At 52.5% G+C, this 22,301-nt stretch overlaps 1 protein-coding gene across 1 annotated transcript in view; it reads left to right on the top strand.

The window, feature by feature from the left end:
* The window catches only part of DUOX1 (dual oxidase 1), a 32,370-nt gene extending 10,254 nt beyond the window's left edge, over nt 1–22,116 (top strand). The window contains exons 12-34 of the mRNA XM_033107175.1: nt 28–200; nt 1,330–1,505; nt 1,710–1,828; nt 2,451–2,588; nt 3,312–3,425; nt 4,188–4,387; nt 5,023–5,208; nt 7,710–7,935; nt 8,207–8,300; nt 8,560–8,735; nt 10,728–10,797; nt 11,193–11,318; nt 11,878–12,056; nt 12,322–12,552; nt 13,100–13,199; nt 13,440–13,489; nt 14,870–14,997; nt 18,080–18,233; nt 18,645–18,874; nt 19,117–19,275; nt 20,442–20,597; nt 20,816–20,944; nt 21,630–22,116. Of these exons, the coding sequence (XP_032963066.1) occupies nt 28–200; nt 1,330–1,505; nt 1,710–1,828; nt 2,451–2,588; nt 3,312–3,425; nt 4,188–4,387; nt 5,023–5,208; nt 7,710–7,935; nt 8,207–8,300; nt 8,560–8,735; nt 10,728–10,797; nt 11,193–11,318; nt 11,878–12,056; nt 12,322–12,552; nt 13,100–13,199; nt 13,440–13,489; nt 14,870–14,997; nt 18,080–18,233; nt 18,645–18,874; nt 19,117–19,275; nt 20,442–20,597; nt 20,816–20,944; nt 21,630–21,752 (3,437 nt within the window). The 3' untranslated portion in view covers nt 21,753–22,116. The remainder of the gene's footprint in view (nt 1–27; nt 201–1,329; nt 1,506–1,709; nt 1,829–2,450; nt 2,589–3,311; nt 3,426–4,187; nt 4,388–5,022; nt 5,209–7,709; nt 7,936–8,206; nt 8,301–8,559; nt 8,736–10,727; nt 10,798–11,192; nt 11,319–11,877; nt 12,057–12,321; nt 12,553–13,099; nt 13,200–13,439; nt 13,490–14,869; nt 14,998–18,079; nt 18,234–18,644; nt 18,875–19,116; nt 19,276–20,441; nt 20,598–20,815; nt 20,945–21,629) is intronic.
* The last annotated feature ends 185 nt before the right edge of the window (nt 22,117–22,301 follow it).

Raw genomic sequence — 22,301 nt, 5'->3', positions numbered from 1 at the left:
TCAGACTCTCTGATATCTCATTTTCAGATTTCTGGCCTGGCACACTGAAGTTTTCCCGCATAGACCACCTGGCCAGCTGCCTGCAGCGGGGCCGAGATCTAGGCCTGCCCTCTTACACCAAGGCCAGGGCAGCCCTGGGCCTGTCTCCTGTTACCAGATGGCAGGACATCAACCCTGCACTCTCCCAGAGTGATGGCACTGTGAGGAGGGGTCGGGACCCAGAGGGCCGGGTGGGAGAGCTAGGGCACACTGGCCTGAGACCCAGAAAATGGGCAGCAAGACACAGGCACCAGAGACAAGCACCTGGTGAGAGGGGCAGGGCCACCCAGGTCGAGTTTCCCAGTATCACACACCAGGATGGAGGTTACCAGAGCAGCAGGATTCGGCTTTAGACTCCGTGACTGTGCAGATCCAGCAAATGTTTATTGGGCACCTATTGTGTGCTCGGCACTTAAAAGGCATTTTCTCATTTACTCTTCCCAATGACTCCTTGAGTGGGTATAGCAGGTCCTTGACTCAGGAACAAGCTGTACTTTCATGCACTGATATTCAAGCTGCTTTGGGGGCATCAGCTGTCACACCTGAGCTATCACCTGGACAAATGGCATTGCCTGCCAACCAACAGACCAGTTTTAGCTACCGTACTATCTTGGCACAGCAGTGTTTCTGCAATTTTTGGACTACTTTTGCCCTGACTATTTTACAAGATTGTTAGAAAGTGGAAAATTGAAAGGCTGACAAAGAAATGATATGTGCATGGGGCTCGTAAACTTTATAAAATCAATGTAAAGATAGGAATCACCATACATACCCAAAGTAGCAAATCTTTAGCTTCAACTGGGCCTTGTTGGAATTAGGCTGGTCAAGTGCTTATTTACATTGTGGGGAAAAGAACTAAAGGAAAGGTCAGGGAGAATATGCTGCTCGTATATTGTTGAAGACTGTCTTTAAAAGGCAATGTATGTACAGGGATTTGACATTTTAAACATTTTTGTTTGTAGCCCTGAGAATAGAAACTTTTTCTAACACAGCAGTCCATCATTCAACATTTGCACTGATTTTGATCCTTCAACTTTCATACCTTTTCAAGAACAAGTTATGTAGGGGACTGGCTGCCTATTTCATTCCAACGGTATAAAATAGGCAGCTGAATCTGTGAGAGAGTTCCCACAATGTTTTAACTTATGTAAATCACTCAGAGCAGTGCCTGGGGCATAAGAGAATAATTGTCACTGTCATTTATTATTATTATCCCTGAGGCTGATCCCTGGGAACCACATCTTTGCCTGAGGGTGGGTGTCAGGTCCTTGCACTCACTCCTATCCCCAGGTGCTGGAGGCCACAGCTGCCCTGTACAACCAGGACCTGTCCCGGCTGGAGCTGCTCCCTGGGGGGCTCCTGGAGAGCCATGGAGACCCCGGACCCCTCTTCAGCACCATAGTCCTTGACCAGTTTGTGCGGCTGCGCGATGGCGACCGTTACTGGTTTGAGAACACCAGGAACGGGTAAGGCCTGCCTGGGCCTCCCCCAGACTCCACCTCAGCCTGGGCCCAGACCCTCTGCCTGTAACAGCCCCCATGGGCCCTTGACTTCCAGCTGGTCCCACCCTCTCCCAACCCCTCTGGGTCTCTTTCCTCGTCTGTGTCCCTATTCCTGGGGGCCTGCATCTCTCTTTCACTGTGAGAACTCTCCATCTCTCCCACCCCCAGGCTATTCTCTGAGGAAGAGATCTCAGAGATCAGAAACACTTCCCTATGGGATGTTCTAGTGACGGTCACCAATGTGGACCCCAGTGCCCTGCAGCCCAATGTCTTTTTCTGGCATGCAGGTGAGTGGGCAGGGGGGTGCTTGGAGGGGTTTGGGGTCTGGCGCTTCCTTCCTCCTCAGCTGTGGGTTTGGTTCCATGGGGCTGGACAGTAGATTCCTAGGGGGAAGTGAGCTATGGTTCTACCCTTGGAAACATTGGATCTGGGTGCCAAAGTTGCCACACACAGCTGTGCAGGTTCCCCTCAAGTGAGGGCAGGACTGAGACTCAGAGAGACCTGATTAGGAGGCTCCTGTTCGGCTGGAATGGGGCTGGGGGTGGGTGGAACATTAGGAGAGAGCCATGTGCAGTGACGCTATCCCAACCCCACAGCAGTGACAAGGAAAGGGTGTAAGGGTGTGTGTGTGTGTGTGTGTGTGTGTGTGTGTGTGTGTGTACATATGTATATGTGAGGGAGAGACACAGACTGAGGTTCACTTTGGACCCCACTTGTTACCCAAGTAGACAAACACCACATTCTTGGTACAATGGCAGAGACAATGACAGGGGTAAGCAGTCCCCTCCCCTCTGTTACCCAGAGGCACCCCCAACTCTCTCAGAGGGCCACCCTAACTTCCTCAATGATCCTGTGACTGAGCCCGTGGCCCGGCACCCCCCAGGACTCTAGATTTCTCTGCCTCCCCAGGAGACCCCTGTCCACAGCCAAGACAACTCAGCACCGAGGGCCTGCCAGCCTGTGCTCCCCCAGTCACAAGGGACTATTTCAAGGGCAGTGGATTTGGCTTCGGCCTCACCATCGGGACTCTCTGCTGCTTCCCCCTGGGTAAAAGTGATGGGCGGGGCAGGGTTGGGTGAGAGATGCAAGCTGGAGAGTGGGGTTGGGGTGGATCTATCTGTGAGAGCCAACCATGCAGAGTACGTTCCCCTGGGCAGATGTTGAAAGCAACAGAACAGGAGAGCACATGAGAAGTGCCTGACCTGCAGACAAGCACATGAGAAGTGTCTGACGTGCAGATAAGTCAGCTCCAGGGAGAATCATTCCCCTGTTCTCCTGAGTTCCCCACCCCACCCCAGGGCCCAGATTGGTCAGGCGCCATGGAGACTCCACAATCCACAGCTATTTGCAGGAACCTGGGCCTGGGAAACTGTCAGAGGCAAATCCTTACTAGAGAACCAGGGCTGAGACGTAGTTGCTGGGCCAAAGGCGTGGGAATTAGTCTTTGACATGGCTGTGCGTGGATCAACACCAGCAGCCTGGCAGTGTGTCCAGTCTCTAGCTAGGAAGGGAGCCGAGTGGTGGAAGAAGGGAAGGAGGTTGTGCAGGCATCTTAGATGCTATCCAAAGCAATCCATGGGATGCAAACCAGCTCTCCCCACCACCCACCCCAGACTCAGGGAGCGTTACAATTTGAGACAGTTAAACAAATAGAGCTAGGATATGGGAAAAGCAGGGGGTCTTGCCAAGGAAAGGAGGCTGGGAGAGGAGCCACTGATCTTCCCAGGCCCCCACCTTCCTCTGAGCGTCCTACTGCGTCTGCCCTCCCAGTGAGCCTGCTTGTTGCATGGATTGTTGCTCGGCTCCGGAGGAGAAATTTTAAGAGGCTCCAGGGCCAGAACCGTCAGAGCATCAAGTCTGAGAAGCTCGTGGAGGGCGTGGAAGGTAGGTCTGGGGCTGGCTGGGGTGGCGATGAGGAGGACATGACAGGGTGACAACCCCACCCCTACTTCGTCAGCCTAAGGAAAAGGCCTGCCTTTCCTAGGCCTCCAGGCAGCTAGGGCAGGTGGGAAGTGCCGCTGGGCCATTTAGGTAGAAGTTGGACCTGGAGTCCTCCCACCTCAGTAACTCCTCCCAATGGTCCCAAATAAAGAGAAAGTGATAGACTTATGGGGAGGAGTCACAGGACCCTGACTACATTTCAAAGGGTTACCGTGACTCGCAAATTCCAAAGAACTACTGCTTTGTACACCTCCCACTAGAATTTCAGGCAACAGAGAAGTAATTAATGAAGGTCTAGTGTCATACTGACTGAGCATTGGAATGTTGGTTCCACCAGTTGGGCCTTCGGCAGATTTTTAAATTTCTCTAAATTTATTTTTCCTTATCTGTAAAATAGGAATAATAATAGCACTTATTGCATAGATTTGTGAAGATTAAATGAACTCATTCATGCAAAGTACTTGGTACCATGTTAGGCACATGGGAAACACTCAGGAAATGATAGTTACTCTTCTCAAGGGCTAGATCACAGCGGGACTGTCAGAGAGGAGACGGCGCTCAGTACCCAAGAAGTGGCAAGGAACTATGGAGGCCTTAATCCAATCCAGCCCTGAGCTGGCCTTCTTCTGGATGTGTCTCGGGCAGGGCCGGCCCAGCCCCGCGGGCCCAGCAAGCCCCAGATGACCCAGCCCTGTCTCTCCCCAGCATTGGAATGGCAGGGCCGCAAGGAGCCCTGCAGGCCTGTGCTCCTGCACCTGCAGCCTGGGCAGATCCGGGTCATGGACGGCACGCTCTCTGTACTTCGCATCATCCAGCTGCGGCCCCTGCAGCAGGTCAACCTCATCCTGTCCAACAACCGTGGACGCCGCACCCTGCTGCTCAAGATCCCCAAGGAGTATGACCTGGTACGGCCCAGCTGGTCCCTTGGCTCCTTGTCCACAGTCACAGCCAGGGAGACAGCCAAGTGGAGGTCTCGTCCCTGACTGGAGTACCTGATAGAGAGATAAACTTGAGCACACTTGTCCTGCTCTGAGCCTGCTGGATGGCATAGTCTCCACAGTCCCCTCTTACTCATGCAAACACAGTCTTCCCTTTCTAAGGACACCATGGCAGGTCCTAGCTGGGAGTCCTTGGAAGAAGCTGGGCCCTCTTCCCTGCCCCCCTGATTTCAGGCTCTAATGAATTGTTAGAGATTTTGGAAGGGAACTCAATCAGAGGCTAATCTTCAGCTCTGTCTGGCTCACCATCTCCTCTACCCCTGGAGTTCCCTGCCTTCTCCTTTCTCCAGTGTGGGATAGAGAGGGAGGAATGGCTTTGTACACGTGCCTTGGAATGCTACCTCTGCAACTATAAGCAAACCACTTAACCCCACTGAACCCAGAATAACAATATCCCTTTTGCAAGTGTTCTCTTTCCAGCAGATCCCACCCCCCCACACACACACACACACCACCACCACTACACACACAAAATTCACGTAAAGCTCCTGGCCTCAAGGGGCCTTAACAAATGGTTGCTCTCCCTCCTGCCTCCCTCGTAGGTGCTGTTATTTAACTTCGAGGAAGAGCGGCGGGCACTGGTAGAAAACCTTCGTGGTGCTCTAAAGGAGAATGGGCTGAGCTTCCAGGAGTGGGAGCTGCGGGAGCAGGAGCTGATGAGGGCAGCTGTGACTCGGGAGCAGCGGAGCCGCCTCCTGGAGACCTTTTTCAGGCATCTTTTCTCCCAGGTGTGTATATGGGATAAGATCAGATAGCATGTCCACCTGCAATGGTGCCCTAGCTGCGTGAGGCCGTGGTGTGACTCCAGGTAAAGCCAGAAGCCCTGAGTTCTCAGCCACGAATCAACTCTACTGCGATTTTGGCCAAGTCACCTGACCTTTCTATAAGGAGATGCTCCTGCCCCCTCCCTATCCTGCCCCCACCTGTGAGACTCCAGAGAGGCAGTGCGTATGAAGGGGCTTGTGTCCCTTATCTCTCTCCTAAGGTTGTTCAGGCTCTCTGCCTTCACTTATCTCCCAAAAGTCTGCAGAAACCTAGAGCAAGACAGGCAGTGTGGGGTAATGAGAGCCCTGGTCACCCCTCCTTCGGTGAATGCAGCTGCTAGAGACCTCCATGGGGCATTATGGCCCACCTTGCAGACTTCTGAAAGTTATTGAGAGAATATCGGGAAATAAGTTAGGAAGAGAAATGCAAGGACTTGAGTCCATATCTGGCATGAAAATAAAGGCAGCCTCGGAGCAGAAGAGTGGAGAGGAGAAGCTTGGGAGATACAGGAGAACTACAAACTACAGCATGGGCTCCCACTGAAGTTTATCATCCCTCTGGGAAGATGGGATGTGTGCAGAAAGGAAGATAAGTGGCAAAGACTGACAGCTACAAAAATGACCCAGGAAATAAGTGGTCTAGGAGTTCAGAAAAGGTAGTGAGGTTTCAGGCTGGTGTAAAGTCATGGTTGGAAATGAGATTTGGCAAGGATTCAAATTTGGCAAAGTTTTGGCTTAGAAGAAAGAAGCAGGAAAGACTGAGCAGAGGTGCTGGATTAAAGGGCAAAAACATTAGTGTTTGAGGAGTGTCGTGCGGGGTGGCCTGCGGGGTCTCTGCTCCCGCTCTCCACATAAGAACGCGGGACATGGTGAGGCCAAAAAGGAACACCCAGAGAGCCATAGGTAGGGGAGTCATATCACTATAGTCTCACTGGAGGCTGGATTCACACGTCCTGCGACCTGCTGTCCGCTTTTCTGCCTGCCCACCGACCAACTCCACTTGATAACTGCAATCCGCGCTTGCTAGCTCAGCCACCATCTTTTTGCTAGCTCCCCCTTTTCTGCTAGCGTAGCCATGGCAGTTATACTAGTGGCCAATGGCTCACTGGTTATAGCTGACGGCCAACTAGCCACAGCTGATGGCCATCCAATCACGGTTGATAGCCATTTACTACCTGAGCCAGCACCTTTCTACGTGAGGCCGAGAGCCTGGAAACTGCACTCCTGGCTCTGTCCCCACAAGGAGGAACAGGCTTGGCTAGCTGGGGAGAGGATTCATGAGGGAAGCTACCATTTACTCCTCAAACAAGTTAAACTTGAGTATGCTTTAGAATGGAGGGTCCCCTAGCTGGGTTGACTCCTTGCCAGGGCCCAGACAGGATCCGCACCTCGCTCAGTTCAGGATCTGTCAGGGCTGAGCACTCCCTGTGCTGGGAGGTGAGGGTGTGCTACTATATCCTGGGGGTTATTGCCAACCCTTTCTATCTGCATGCTACTTTCAAAATATTTTCCATGCAACTTCTCTTGTTGATTCTCACAATAACCCTGTGAGATATGAAGGCAGGTGAGGAAATGAATGCCAGACAACTGAAGAGACTTGCCTGAGGCCATTCAGTGAGCGGGTAGCACAGTCGGGACATGAACCATCAGGGTCTCTTGCCTCCAGCCCCAGCTCTTTCCACTAAAGCACCTTGTTTCAAGCAACAAGGTTTACCTCATGAAACCATAGCCTACCTGAAGTAGGGGCTCCTAGTTGATAGGCAGGAAAGACAGGTGTTATGGTTTGCAGCCTACCTTCCTCCCTAGCGGTCTGTTCTCCTTATAGTGGGGCAGCCCGTTGGATGGGCTGGAGATGGCCCACGATGAGAATTTTCCCTTTCCAAGCCCAACTTTTTCTCAACCCAGGTGAGGCTTTTTCTTTGTCAAAACTCCTTTGGATGTAAGAGTAACCCACTCAAGCTAGCACTGACAAAGGGTCAGATGACTCTGAGGATATAGTGGTGTCTCAGGAGTTCCAAAGGGAGGACTGTGACCTGGCCTGGAAAATACCAGGAAAGAGAAGGCTATCAGCAAACAAGGCCACTTTTCTCTTAGGCTGCCTCTGTTTTCTGTGCCTCTGCTTCCCTCTGTCTCTGTGTCCCTGAGCACTTGGAGGAATGGGGTAGTCCACAACTTCTGAGTTTTCTTGTGCTCATGTCAAGACAGATTGGGACCTCTGAGTCCCAGTTCCAGATCCCCTGCTTGACTCAAGTAAGCATCCCTGGTCCAATCAGCTAATGCACAGGACCAGGGTTCTGTAGAACAAATGGCCAGAGGGACCACCCTCAGGGCTTATAGGGTAATATTTAGGTGAGGGGGTGTTGGGCAGACTCCTTCAAAGGTGGCTCCTGCAAGCCTCAACCAGTCTTCAAGTCAAGGAATCCCTGTCTGCTTCTCTCCCTCCCTCTGCTACTGCCCAAGTACAGGTGCTTGACATCGACCAGGCAGATGCAGGGACCCTGCCCCTGGACTCATCCCAGAAGGTACAGGAAGCCCTGACGTGTGAGCTGAGCAGGGCTGAGTTTGCTGACTCCCTGGGCCTCAAGCCCCAGGACATGTTTGTGGAGTCCATGTTCTCTCTGGCTGACAAAGACGGCAATGGCTACCTGTCCTTCCGGGAGTTTCTGGACATCCTGGTGGTCTTCATGAAAGGTAGGGGAGGAGGAAGAGGTTGTCCAAATAGGAGAAGATTGAAGGGGCTGGAGACTGAGGCTGGAGTGTAGCTCCCCTGTTGGAGATGGAGAAACACTGGTGCCAGGTCTCTAGCCGGGGCAGACATCTGGGAATGGCCAGGTAGGGGTCAGGAAGCAGAGTGACCCCTCATTGTGTTCAGCAGTGGGTCACACTAGAGTGAGGCCCCTTCTGGCCAGTCTGGGGCTTAGGCAGGTGGGCTAGGACTCTCATGGGGTCCTCCTTCTCCCAGGTTCCCCTGAGGAGAAGTCTCGCCTTATGTTCCGCATGTATGACTTTGATGGGAATGGTCTCATTTCCAAGGACGAGTTCATCAGGATGCTGAGGTTGGTTGTGTGGGACCGCAGCAGGGGCCAGGGGTGAGAGCTGGGACATGAAAGAGGAAGCAAGAGGCTAAAGAGCAGGGTCCTTCTTCTCCTCACCCATATAGTCAGAGACTGTTACACCTGGAGGGGGAGGGGGCTTGGGATTTGGCCAGTTGAGGCTCTTCTTCCATGCTGGCTCTGAAGGGCGGGGGGATGGCCAGTGGGCCCTTGTGTCCAGGCCTCTTGTCAGGGCCTGATGGCTCCCTTCCCCTGGCCCCAGGTCCTTCATCGAGATCTCCAACAACTGCCTGTCCAAGTCCCAGCTGGCCGAGGTGGTGGAGTCCATGTTCCGGGAGTCAGGCTTCCAGGACAAGGAGGAGCTGACGTGGGAGGACTTCCACTTCATGCTGCGGGACCACGACAGCGAGCTCCGCTTCACGCAGCTCTGCGTCAAAGGTGAGGTTGCCCGGAGGCAGGGCTGACTTATCCGTTAGGCACAGCAGGCACAGTGCATAGGGCCCACATATTTTTAGGAGCCCATGGAAATGTTTTCATTTCTTTTAAAAATCAGAAGAAAAGAATAAATACGATATATAATATCGTATAATAATAATACATATGTAATAATGGATCCAGACTGGATTATATTCTTTATACCAACACAATTATAAAATATAATTTTCTTTCTTTCTTTCTTTCTTTCTTTCTTTCTTTCTTTCTTTCTTTCTTTCTTTCTTTCTTTCTTTCTTTCCTTCTTTTTTTTTTTTTTTTTCTTTTTTGGAAGGAGGGACCCAGGAAAGCAACAGTGCCTAGGACCCAAAAAAAGTCATAATGCGGCCCCGCCAGTGGGGTGGGCAGGGCCAGGATGGGGTGGGGGATGGCAGCTGGAATTCTGCTTCCTTGTCAAAGGTCCCCATGTCTGGTGCCCAGTGCAGGGGGAAAACAGTGTCTCCTTGTTATAGCCTGACCTGGACCATGCCCACCTTAGCTGGAGTGCTTGGTGGTGGTGGGTGCTCTGGTTTTGTTTGCTACTTTATCCCTTGGAAGGGTGCTCAGTAAATGTTTGCTGAGTGCATGGAGACCACTTCTGTTGTCCCTCCTCCTACTTCCTGCTCTACTTGTGTCTGACTCAGGTGGGTGGTAGCTAGAATCAGGGTGAGGAAGGGGCAGAGAGCTGGCAGAGGGACTGCCTGTGACCTGCTCTAAGTTCTTAATGTCTCACAGCCTGGGATTCTCACAGCCTGGGCATGTTAAGACCAAACCCAGCCCCTCCCAGGATTATGAAAACCTGGGGGAGCTGAGCAGTCCAGATGGGGGAGAAGGGTGAATTGGATGAGGCATAGCTAGGCCTCTGGCCAGGACTTCCCCTTCCCAGGGTGGGAGGAGAGTTGGTAGAGCATAGACCCAGCACTACTGATTCTGCAGCTTTTCACTTTTCCCAGGCAGCCAGGGCAGTAGGCACCAGGGCTTGAGGTCAGAGCAGGGACAGGTGCCTGAAGTAAGCCCAGGCCAGAGTCCCAGGGACATCCCTCCCCTGGGGGACAGGGAGGCCCAGGCTTGGGGAAGGAAATTAAGTAGAAGATTAGCATTGAGTACTATTTTATTTGGTTTTTAATCTTTGTGCTTTGTTGTTTCCCCCCAATTTTATTTTGAGACATTTTAAACCTACAGAAAAGGTGTAAGAAGAGTATAAGGAGCATCCCTTTACTCTTCACCTAGATTTGCCATTTGTTACCATTTTGACACATATGCTGTTTGCTGAAGTATTTGAGAAAACAGACAACTATACTTTGTTTTAAACACTCTGATTTCATTAGATTCAGGTTAATCACTTTTGGTTTCTGGCCTATAGACCAGGGTAAGCTTCGGGATTGGTTTAACAATTGGAAGTTACCTGCAGATTGCCAGGCCTTTTATGAGAACCTGGGTTTGCAGCTCAGTCCTGCCCTGCCCCTCAGCACTCAGCCCAGACATGGAACAATAGATGACTCCTGGAAGGGTGTTTTTCCCCCAACATTTTCTTATGAACATTTTCAAACACAGAAAAGTAGAAAGAATTTTATAGTGATCTCCCATATATGCATCATTTAGATTCTACATTTAACTCCTGGGCGGTTTTAAGCTGGAGAGTCGTTAGCAGGGTTTTGTGGAAGAATGATCTTAACAGGCAGATTGCATACAATTCCTGAACTCCATCCTATAAGCCTGATTCCAGTCCCAGGAGTGAGACTGAAGGTGGACACGCACTCAGGGGAGCCTGTCTGGCCAACTTGGTTTCAGGCCTTCTACCTGTCTGCCCATGGCTGGGTCTAGCTCTCACTGGCAGCCTGGGCTGAGGCTGGGGCACCCTCTACAGTGTCTGGACATGGGGTGGATGCTGTGCATTTGAGCCAGGACCTCCTGGGCTCTGGGCCCTGAGCTGCTCCCTAGCCCAGCTCTGTATCGCAGGGGTGAAGGTGCCTGAAGTCATCAAGGACGTCTGCCGGAGAGCTTCCTACATCAGCCAGGAGAAACTCTGGTGAGCTCTCATCTGGGATTGTTGGAGGGAGGGCTGGGGTAGAGGAGTTGCCTTTTCACTCCCCAGAATGTCTGGGATCAGGGCCTCCACTAGCCCACTCCATGTCTTCATACAAATTAGAAAAAGGCACTTCTTACTCTGGGCAGACACAGCCCTGCACCCAGGAGAGCAGAGAGCCTACTGAATTTCAGCACTCACCTGCAGCCTGGGTCAGATGGCTTTGCTCATACAGGATGTGACTGACTCTCTTGCTAGGTCTCTGTGGGACTCCTGCTGTCCCCTGGCTGAGAACTCTGACCCTTCCTGAATAGAGTGGGTCTGGAGGCAGAGCTGGGGCAGCAGAGGACCAAGTGGCTTAGGTAACAAAGGTCCTATCTCCTGCATTCCTATCCTAGTCCCTCTCCCAGAGTGAGTGCTCGATGCTCCCGCAGTGGTGTTGAGGTGGAGCCGACACCACAGAGACTGCAGTGCCCCATGGACACAGACCCTTCCCAGGAGATTCGACGGAGGTTTGGCAAGAAGTATGCCTGCTCTTCCCCTTAAGCCCAGGCAGTTCATCCATCCTTTCACCTTGCACACTTTGATAACTGGATGCCAGGCACTGTGCTAAGAACTGGGGGGTGCGGGCAAGATGAATAGTGTCTGTCCAAGAACATGAGATAGTCTGGTACGCTGATAATTACAATGTCCCACTGATGAATGTTATAATAGTGGTAAGAGCAAGAGGCTTCAGAGCTCAGGGAATGCTCATCTCTGCTTGGGAGGTCAGGGAAGGCTTCCTGGAGGAGGTGTCCTTTCAGCCTCCACTAGTGGGTGAGAACAGAGCCAGTGGGAGTTGGGAGTTACAGGGTGAGAGGGGAGAGGGCTGTCTGAGTGACTGGGAACTGGGGTAGATGGAGTACATTCCCTGGTATGAACTGAGCAAGTGAGCACTGGGAGGCCGTCCCTACGTTGATAGCCCACTTGAGGAGTATGGTATAACTTCTGGGGTCTGAATCCTGCTTGGCTTAAGTAACTGGGTGAGGGGCTGCACTAGCGTTGAGTTTTTTTACCTGAGAGCCAAGACTTCCTGTCTCCAAGGGTAACGTCCTTCCAGACCCTGCTGTTCACTGAGGCTCACAGAGAGAAGTTTCAACGAAGCCGTCGCCACCAAACTGTGCAACAGTTCAAGCGCTTCATAGAGAACTACCGTCGCCACATCGGCTGCGTGGCTGTGTTCTACGCGATCGCCGCAGGCCTTTTCCTGGAGAGGGCCTACTGTGAGTGTCAGCCTCAGGGATGGGGACAGGACTTGGCAAAAACGGAGAGCTCTGGGGGCCGGGCCTGCGATGAATGACAGATGGACCTGGGGCGGAGCTTGCAGTGAGTGACAGTCCTGAGAGCAGGGCCTCGTGGGCCCGCTTAAATGAAAACTTTGGGGAGGCAGTGGTGAGAGGTAGTCTGCTGGGGCCCGTGGTTAACCTCCCTCAGCAGGGCTCTCTCCTCTGCACTTCTCCTCCCTTACCTACCTGGGCCCCTCCACAGACTACACCTTTGCCGCGCCACCCTCGGGCATCACAGAGACCACCTTTGTGGGCATCATCCTATCGCGGGGCACAGCAGCCAGCATCTCCTTCATGTTCTCCTACATCCTGCTCACCATGTGCCGTAACCTCATCACTTTCCTACGAGAGACCTTCCTGAACCGCTACGTGCCCTTCGACGCTGCCGTGGACTTTCATCGCCTCATTGCCTCCACTGCCATCGTTCTCACAGGCAGGGCCTGGGAGCCCTGGGGATCCTCTCCATGTCCTCCTATCCCCCTGATGCTTTCCCCCCCTCAGAGAGCCCCCTTTTCTCTACTTGCATTTAACTTGAGTGTAAGTCTTGGATATCCTTCTCATAAGAATGGTGGTGGCCCCAGCAATGGTGTGAAGTAAGCCCAGGAGCCCCTTACTACTCCACCCAAATGCCTCTTCCCATGCTTTCAAGGTCACCTCACTAGCCTCCCTCTGACAAGGTATTAACACCCCAGAATGAGTGCACATAATGTGTGATCTCCCATCTTTTGTGTTTTAAAACATAATTCTATGAAAGAAACCACAGGAGTGAACTTCTAATATATAATTTAGACTTATGTGGTTGTGCATGAGGCATGGGGAGGAACAGGATGTTGATTGGAGATCAGAATTCCAGACCCCTAGGGCCCTTCTTCAGCCCCCCAATTCTGGCTGGCTGGAGTCCTTTACCTCGGGCTGAATGGGTTGAGCACTCCCACCCAGGTGCCCCCAGGCTCACCCCCATCCTGTCTGGTCTTCCTTAGTCTTACACAGTGTGGGCCATGTGGTAAATGTGTACCTGTTCTCCATCAGCCCACTCAGCGTCCTCTCCTGCATCTTCCCTGGCCTCTTCCATGATGACGGGTGAGTGGAGCGGGGGAGGGAGGGTATTATTTGTGGGTGGAAAGAAGTAAATTTTCTTGGGTCAGAGGAAAGTGTCACCTTCTAGGTTATAGAACAGGCAATGATCAGCCTGACACCCCAACCCCAAGTCAGCAGAAAAAGAGACTGGTAACTGGGTTGGGGTACCTCGTCTGGAGGTTCCTTTCTGGAAATCCCAGACATCTCCTCTCAAGATCCTTCCCTGCTTTCCCTTCCCCACAGGTCGGAGTTCCCCCAGAAGTATTACTGGTGGTTTTTCCAGACTGTGCCAGGTGAGAGATCTCCCTGCTCTGTAAATTTCTGGGCCTGGCTCCATTCTCCAGGTTCTGGGTGCTATCTACCCCAGGGCAGCCTCGTTGCACTCACTGGGCTGTCATGGTGAATCAGGCTCTGCCCTCTGGCCCTGAGGACTCTAGTGGGCAGTAGGAGGCTGCTTCCCAGTCCTTCTCTCAGCAGCTTCGCTGGGTTTCTATCCCAACTCTGAACTAGTCCCTCCTTCTGTGGAATGGGAGCGGTCCCCCTCCACTCTCCATACACACGACCTATTATGACAGTGGTTCTGAGGGAATACTGTGCCCAAGCTGCATGGGGGAAGGACCAGGCTCTTTGTCAAGCCAGGCACACCCCACCCCACCCCTTTTAGTCTCTCTTGACAAGGCATATTATAGAGGCATATTCCTAACTCTCCATAATCACCCATTTTAGAGCTATTAGCTGTGAATCTATTCAAACACTTCTTGAACCTATTTATATTTTCAGTCTGTTCCCTCCTTGGGGTTACTAACATGTTTTCTACACTCGCTCCTCTGTGAACCACAGCATTTTTTTTTTAAAACCTAAAATGATCTGCTTTGAACTTCAGAGAATGCTTGCTAATTCCTGCACACTGGGATTTAGAAGATAAGGCTGTGCTTTGGTTAGATCCCTTTTTAACCTCTGCTTTTCTATACTGCAAAGTTCTAATCTTCCTAATTTCTTCCTTTCTTTTCCTTGATCACTTGAGGGGCCATTCTGTGCTCCCTGTGCTCCTGCCCTGGCTCCTGCATTGCCCTTCAGGCCTGGGATTGTTTCCCTGTGAGGAGAGGCCTCCCACCAACTCCGGGATGAACCCAGTGGGGCTCTGGTGGTGGCACTTACTCACCAGTGCTCATGCTGTGCGCTGTGTAGCTGTGGCAGCTAAGTGGAGTGTTGCAGGGACACAGAGGCTTGTGTCCATGAGGGCAGGGCCTGCAATGTCCAGAGTGCCACCTGAGGGCCCAGAATAGACGTCCCATTCATTCACTCATTCAGCACACATTTATGTAAGGCTGATGCTGTGCCAGGCCCTACACTATGCACTAGGATTCAGTGGTGAACTAGCCTAGCCTGGTCCCTGTTTCTTGTGGACCTGAGAGTCAGGAAAGTGACAGACATAAAACAAATAATGCCATGAGTATTAGAAAAATAACAATCATGACAAGGTCTATGAAGGATGAGTAAGGTCTGTTGAAGTGAAAGGTACCTGTGATCAGTGTATGGGAGGGGAGGTGCAGAGGAGGATGCTGGGACTTTCCCTACCCCCTCCTCGGGCAGTGGAGTGGAAAGGGGTCCAGACCCTTGGCGGCATCAGAAAAGCCCTACTCCTTTTTCCTTCCCCCTTGTTCATTTTGCAGGCCTCACAGGGGTCATAATGCTCCTGGTCCTGGCCATCATGTACGTCTTCGCCTCCCACTACTTCCGCCGCCACAGCTTCCGGGGCTTCTGGCTGACCCACCACCTCTACATCCTGCTCTACATGTTGGTGAGGGCTTTTCACTCTGAGCCAGGCTAGCAGAGTCTGGTCAAGACGATCCCAGGGAGGCAGTGAGAGCGGAGACGTTAGTTCTCCATCCCCTTAGTTATTTCAAGTATCCTCTTCATTTCTCACTTAAACGATGGAGACTCTCAAGTAGACTGACCCCAATATGCAGCGCTTGGAAGATGAACTGGCTGGCGTGGGTCTTGCAGTAGGACCTCTACCAGGCCGATCTACATTCCTTGCAGACACCCTCACATCATTTCTGCCCAGCCAATCTTTCCCCACTTTGGGTAGCAGTCTGGGGCTCCTAGATGGACTACCTACACTTAAGGGCACATCACCCTTTTTTAGAGAAACTTATCAACTGGGTTCTGTCACTTCTGTTCTGATCTTGTTTTCTGGGTTGTTAGCTACCCCACCCAGCTAAATGCCACCTATAAAGTTAATAAGCTTGCTCAAAATATCTTCTCTTGGACTGTTGATAAAATGGATTTTTAAGACTCCACCTGTCCCCTTTCCTTCTCCTTAATCTGATATTTGTTCCCAAAGAAATCTTCCTCTTCTTTGGAAGCTGTGGCTAATTTATCACTCCTTCTCTACCTTCTCAGTAATGGGTGGAGCCCTAGCATCCTGAGTTACTGTTTCTATTAGGGGTAGAGATGATGTTCTTGTTCCTGGCAAAAAAGCAGCTCCTTTGCACTAGATGGGAGATCCAGAAGAGTAGCTAGACTGGCTCCCCGAGACTAAGACCCCTTTCTGATTTATCCCTGGTTTTGGGGCTCACTGGAGTTCAGAGCCACCCTTCCTGCCATCAGTGAAGTCAGCAGCTCAGAAAGGTGCAGGCCCCTCTCCTGGGCAGTGTTAGCCATGGCAGCTCGGGAATGTCTCCCATGGGGAGAGACCAGGGCCCAAACCACCTGCTTCCTTACCATTTATCCGAGGTGTGGCCACTTGACCTCAGACAGAAAGAGAATTACAAGTAAAGGAGCCAGGATGGAGTAGGTCCTGGGGAAGGAAGGATGTCCAGGCTCCTGATCCAGGCTAGAGCAGGCCAGACTAGCACAGCGGAAGCTGAGGTGGCGGGCTGTTCCCTCAGCTCCTCAGCCAACCATAAGTCTGCAGTGGTTTTGTGGTTTAAAAGTAGAGCCAACACCAAACAGAGGAGCATGAGGTCACCCTGACATTGTTGTCAGTCTGGTTGGATGCTCAGAAAGCCTTGGTGATGGATGTGGGCTCCACAATGAGAGAAGAACTTGAGGAACTGGAGCCAGTTCAGAGGAGAGCCCGGAGAGGTTTTAGTTAGTCCTGTGGGGAAAGGCTCAAGGATTCGACAACACTCGGAGAGAGGAAGAGCTAAATGAGGAACCCGAGTTCAGTTTAACAGTTATGTGTTGAGGGTCTGTTATATCCTAGCTCTGTGCTAAGCCGTGTGGAGGAAAGGGGAGGCTCTAAGCCCTGCCCTCAGGAATTTAGGATTTGCCACAGAGATAAGTGCCATGCATGTGAAATGATCAAAATGAGCAGGACAATACAGGATTCACTGCTGAGCTGAGTGTTCCAAACAGTAAGTTATAAGAGCTCACTGAAGGGAGTTCCATTTGGGCCAAACAGGTTAGGGAAGATTTTGAGGGAGAATATGGGACTTGGGCCAAGCCTTAAGGAGAAATAAGCTAAGGTTTGCCAGGACAGAGTGGAAGCTGAAGAACATTCCAGATAGAAAGAAAAGGCATTCAGACAGGTGCGGAGGTGGGAATGATGATAGAATGTTCAGGGCACGTAGGAGACGGGCCTGGCTATGGATGGCCACAGGGCGTTAGGTGGTAACAGGACATAGTGAACCTGCATGGGCTGCACTGAAGCTAAGGGTCTCTGGCTCAGCTGAGAGGTCATGCCATGTGGGAGAGCACAGAAAGAGCAGAGAGTGAGGAAATCAGGCTTGTGCAACATGCAGGACTGGGATGGGAGAAGGAACAGTCAGTGCAGGAGATGAGTCAGTGAGTGGCCTGAGAGGGAAAGAGGGAGAACTAGTAGAACATTGTTGCAGAAGTGGCAAGGTGGGAGTGAAAGTGGTCCGAAAGACCTTGGGATTTGGCCATTCATGAGCCCTCAGTGAGCAGGTCCCGAGAAGAGGTGGAGGCCGGAGCCAGAATCAGGAGCAAGCAAGTGGAAAGAATGGAACATGTAGTGTCTGACCAGCTTGTTGGGGACAGGACCAGAGCCGGACAATACCTGTCAGTTATTTCATGGAAAAGGGGGACTGGCTAGGTATTCTTAGACTCCAAAGGGAGAGGATAAATTGGGGAAAATCCTTTTATCGACTCAACAGTTACTGAGTGCCGACCATGTGCCAGGCATTTACTGCTAGTTGCTGAGAGTATAGTGGCAAGCAAAATGAATGCAGTTCCTACTCCTACCGTCCACTGGGGGAAACAACAGTAAACATGTCAATGAATGACGAAACAAACTTATTGTGGGTCACAAGTGCTCCGAGGGGAGTTAACAGGGTGATGTGACAGAGAGGACTGAGGGAAGGCCTAAGGAGGTGGTGTTTCTGCAGAGACCTGCACAATGAGATGGAGATAATCCTGGGAAGAGCCGGGGGAGGGCATCCGTGGCAGAGGCAACAGCAGGTGCAAAGGTCCTGAAGCAGAAAAGACTTGCCGTGTTTGAACATCAGGGAGAGGGAAACACTGGCAGGCCTTGTGGCACAATAGGAAGTCCAGTAGGTTTTTAATGCTGGGGATGACATAAAATGCATTTTAAAAAGTCACACTGGCTGAAGGGAATGGATCACAGTGGGGCAACCCAGTGGAAGACCAGGTAGGAGGCTATTGCATGAGGGCAGGTGAGAGGCTAGGTTTGGTCTAGGATGGTGTCAGATGCAAATAGTCTCATTGATCATGGATGCATTGGAGGATGGGGTTGGGAGAGGTTAGGTTTTGGAACCTGGAAGAAGCATGGCACACAGCGAGGTGGAGGTTGGATATATCAGCGGGGGAAGGATGCAGAGGTCTAAGCTCCAAGCTGGCCTCAGACCCTGTAGTGGGTGTTGTTGGGTCTGAGCTGTATTTTTCACTCTATCTAGCTCATTATCCATGGCAGCTTCGCTCTGATCCAGCTGCCCCGTTTCCACATCTTCTTCCTGGTCCCGGCACTAATCTATGTGGGGGACAAGCTGGTGAGCCTGAGCCGGAAGAAAGTGGAGATCAGCGTGGTGAAGGCGGAGCTGCTGCCTTCAGGTACAAGCCTAGAGGCTGTCAAGGGGCCAGCTTGGTGGTACTGAGGAAGCTGACAGAGCAGGGGCAGAGCCTGGACCTCATAATCTCCTAGCCTGGCCCAGACCCCTTGGGGTGGCAGAGATGAGGAAGCTGGTAAGAGAAGCTCTTTGCCAGGAGACCTGAGCCTCTCACACAACAGAGAAGAGGAGCCCAGGTCAGACTGCCCCTTCCTCTGCTGACTACCAGCCCCAGTGCTATGCAGCCCCTCCTCAGGGTAGACATGACTGGAGGGGAGTAATGACTTCTGATGGGGAGAGATCTCCCTTGTCATATTCCAGAAGTAGAACTGAGGATGCAGGTGGGGTCACTCTCTAGAGGCCACACTGTTGTAGGGTTCAGGACAGCAGCCTCCCGCCCACCTCCCCTCCTCAGGCGTGACCCACCTGCAGTTCCAGCGGCCCCAAGGCTTTGAGTACAAGTCTGGGCAGTGGGTGCGGATTGCCTGCCTGGCTCTGGGGACCACCGAGTACCACCCCTTCACACTGACTTCTGCGCCCCATGAGGACACGCTCAGCCTGCACATCCGGGCGGCTGGGCCCTGGACCACTCGCCTCAGGGAGATCTACTCACCTCCAACGGACGGCTGTGCCAGATACCCGAAGGTACCCAGACCCAGGCCCGACGTGTCACATTGTCCCACATCCCCTTAGCAGGCTTTGGCCCTGCAGCACCAGACTCCCCACTGTGTCCCGCCACGATCCGGAGACTGGTTGTTTCAGAGAATGCCAGAGTGCCCCTCTTGCCCTCACTCCATAAATCTACCTGCCTTTCCTTGCCTCCCATTTCTGGCTTCAGAACTATGGTGGTAGTGGAGCTTGACTCAAACCCACTTGCCTCCCTACAGCTGTACCTCGATGGACCGTTTGGAGAGGGCCACCAGGAGTGGCATAAGTTTGAGGTGTCAGTGCTGGTGGGAGGGGGCATTGGGGTCACCCCCTTTGCCTCCATCCTCAAAGACCTGGTTTTTAAGTCATCAGTCAGCTGCCAAGTATTCTGTAAGAAGGTGAGTGCCCCGCCACTAGCCAGCCCGTGACCCTGCTCCCTATCCCTGCCCATCTGTGCCCGGCTCCCTGCCTCTGTTCTTGTCTCCTGATCTGGGCAAGGCCAAGCTGCCCTGACCCCAGGGGGTGAGGATATCCTCAGACCCTAAAGAATACAGTTGTTTTGCTATGCCCCCAGGCTCCTTCCCTCAGTTATACAGACACCCCACATAGGATTTGATTCTGGAAGCCTCTCCAGGCAGGATCGGAGAGGGGTGAAGAAATCCATTCCCTCTTACAGAGGAGGCTAGCACTTAAGGCATTGTTGGGCTGGGAGAGGGAAGGGCACACTTGGGGTGGGGCACAAGTGAAACTGGCTTTGCTCTCAAGAGGAAAAAAAAGGGAGGTGTCAAGGCAGGGCTGACGGGCACAGCTGGCTCCAGGAACACAGCCTAGGCCTTCAGGCCTCCTATACACCAGGCCCCTTCATCCCAGCCTGGACCTGGTGGCAGGCCCCTGCTTGTCTCTCTAGGTCTGGCAGTTTGAGTCAGGGATACAGGAATGCAGCAGGCAGAAACCCAGCCCACCTGCTGTCAGCATTGGGAGGGGGGCAGACAGTTCCCTGCTCCTTTGTTCATAGCAGTTCTGCCTCTGCTTTTTAACTCACACAGCCCCACTTTTCCACATTAGAAGCTGGAGATGGGTTCCCTGAGGGCAGCTTACATCCTGTTGGCCTCTCTTTGAATCCATTCCCGTCCCTTTCAGGCAGCCAGCTGGGTCTTCCCTGAGGCTGTTCTGTGACATGCCCCTTAGTGGGACTCTCTCCCTCTGGGCTAAGGTTGGTTGGGAGCCTAGCAGCCTGAGGAAGGCCCACTGGAGGGAATGGCAGCGCAGGCTCAGCATGACAAAGCTGCTTGCCACCCCAGCACACCTTCAGCACTGAGAAAGAGTCCATTCTCAGTGCCCCAGGCTGTCACTCACTTGCACCTCTCCATGCCCTGGGGCAACTCCACCTCCTGCCCCAGAGCCTGGCCCTGTGGCTCCATACACACTCCATCTCCCCAGGCGGTCTGGGGTGAGGCACAAGTTGGCCAAGACCAGAAGAGTTCTACCAACGTGGAGATCCCTGGGATGTAGGTAGCCTGACCTGACCTGAGCTGGGTCCTAAGCTCCAGCCATGTGTCCCCAGATCTACTTCATCTGGGTGACACGGACCCAGAGGCAGTTTGAGTGGCTGGCTGACATCATCCGGGAGGTGGAGGAGAATGACCAACAGGACCTGGTGTCTGTGCACATCTACATTACCCAGCTGGCTGAGAAGTTCGATCTCAGGACCACCATGCTGGTATGTCAGGGCCAGACAGGCAGGGCAGCCGAGTGGGTTGGCAGGATAAGGTAGGATGGCTTGGGCAGGTAGGTAGACAGCCAGGCTGTTGGCAGGAGGCACAGAGCTGGTGGCTCCAATACTCAGCCTCCAGCTCCTGCCCTCCCCCGGCTTTGGGCTGGCCTGGGCTGAGTACTGCCCCTGATTGTGCGTGGCCTGCCCTGCCTTTGTGCCCCCAGTACATCTGTGAGAGGCACTTCCAGAAGGTGCTGAACCGGAGTCTGTTCACGGGTCTGCGCTCCATCACCCACTTTGGCCGACCCCCCTTTGAGCCCTTCTTCAACTCCCTGCAGGAGGTTCACCCACAGGTCAGTCCTCACCGCATATCCAGGTTCTCTTCACTTTATCATTTGGGATCTGAGCAAAGCTCCCAAACCTGCTCCGTCAGGGAAGAAACTGACTGCTGATGAGAACGCATCCCCTGGGAGGTTGGTGGGGTAATGGGATGAGAAAGGAGAAGTGGGGGTCACTCTGAAGGGCTAAGGGAGGAGGCAGGCGACAGGAACTTGCCACTTCTGAAGTCATGATGCCATGTCCAGAAGCAAGAACTCAATGACTGAGCTGGCCCTCCATACACTCAGAGCTACCATTATTACTAATACTGGGCCCGGCCTCACCCTGGACACAGAGCTAATCTTCACCATGAACACTGGGCAAACTACTGCTATCATAAATACTGAGTTAGCCCTTAATGAGACACTAAGCTATCCCTCAACTTGAATATTGATTAACCCAGCTCCTATTAGAAACACTGATCTTGCACTTGAAGCTGGCAAATGCCTCAGAGGGGCTAGAGACTGGACCCACAGAGAGCAAATCTACCAAAATTGACTTAGACTTAACACTGAGCCAGCCCTCACCACGCATGGTAGAAGCAAACTGTCAGGAACATGGAATGAACCCTCATCAAGGATTCCTGATGGTCTTTAACGTGGACACTGAGCTAGCCCTCCTTCTGAATGCTGAGCTAGCCTTCACTTCCTCCCTCAACAGGTCCGGAAGATTGGGGTGTTTAGCTGTGGCCCCCCAGGCATGACCAAGAATGTGGAAAAGGCCTGTCAGCTCATCAACAGGCAGGACCGGACTCATTTCTCCCACCATTACGAGAACTTCTAGGCCTTCTGCCCAGGGGCTCCACCCACTGCCCAGCTGAGCAGAGGTTTGGGCCCCACCTCACATCTGTACTTCCTGTTTCAGGCTCCCTCAGCCTTTTCCCTATTCCCACCTCCCAACCTTGCAGCAGGAAGGTAGCCATGGTCAGTCACCCCATGTGGGTTCAGGGACCCCCAGGCTCATAAAGTCTAACACTGGAGAAGTGGAAGGCACTGTCTAGGGACTACAGATTAAGAGCTATTATTGTTTTGAGGCAAAGAGATACCTCTTCTTCCAAACTAAGGAAAAAACTCAAAAGACTGGAGCTGCCAAGTAGTGTGTGTGTGTGGGGGGGGGGAATGGAAGGGGGGCTGTGATCCTAAGGATGAAGTGGGAGCACAAATGGGAGCATCTTAGAACCCCTTTCCCTAGTCTTCCTCCTCCTCTGGGCTCCCCACTGTCAAATGGGCTGGCAAATGCCTTGGAGGCGGTAGAGGTTGGACTCACAGAGAGCAATTTATAGGAATTCCCTCAGCACCCCAATCTAACAGCACAATTGTTCTTCTCTCCCAA

Source organism: Rhinolophus ferrumequinum, chromosome 6 (genome assembly GCF_004115265.2).
Source record: "Rhinolophus ferrumequinum isolate MPI-CBG mRhiFer1 chromosome 6, mRhiFer1_v1.p, whole genome shotgun sequence".
Classification (NCBI taxonomy): Eukaryota; Metazoa; Chordata; class Mammalia; order Chiroptera; family Rhinolophidae; genus Rhinolophus; species Rhinolophus ferrumequinum.
This window is presented reverse-complemented; position numbering and strand designations above follow the sequence as displayed.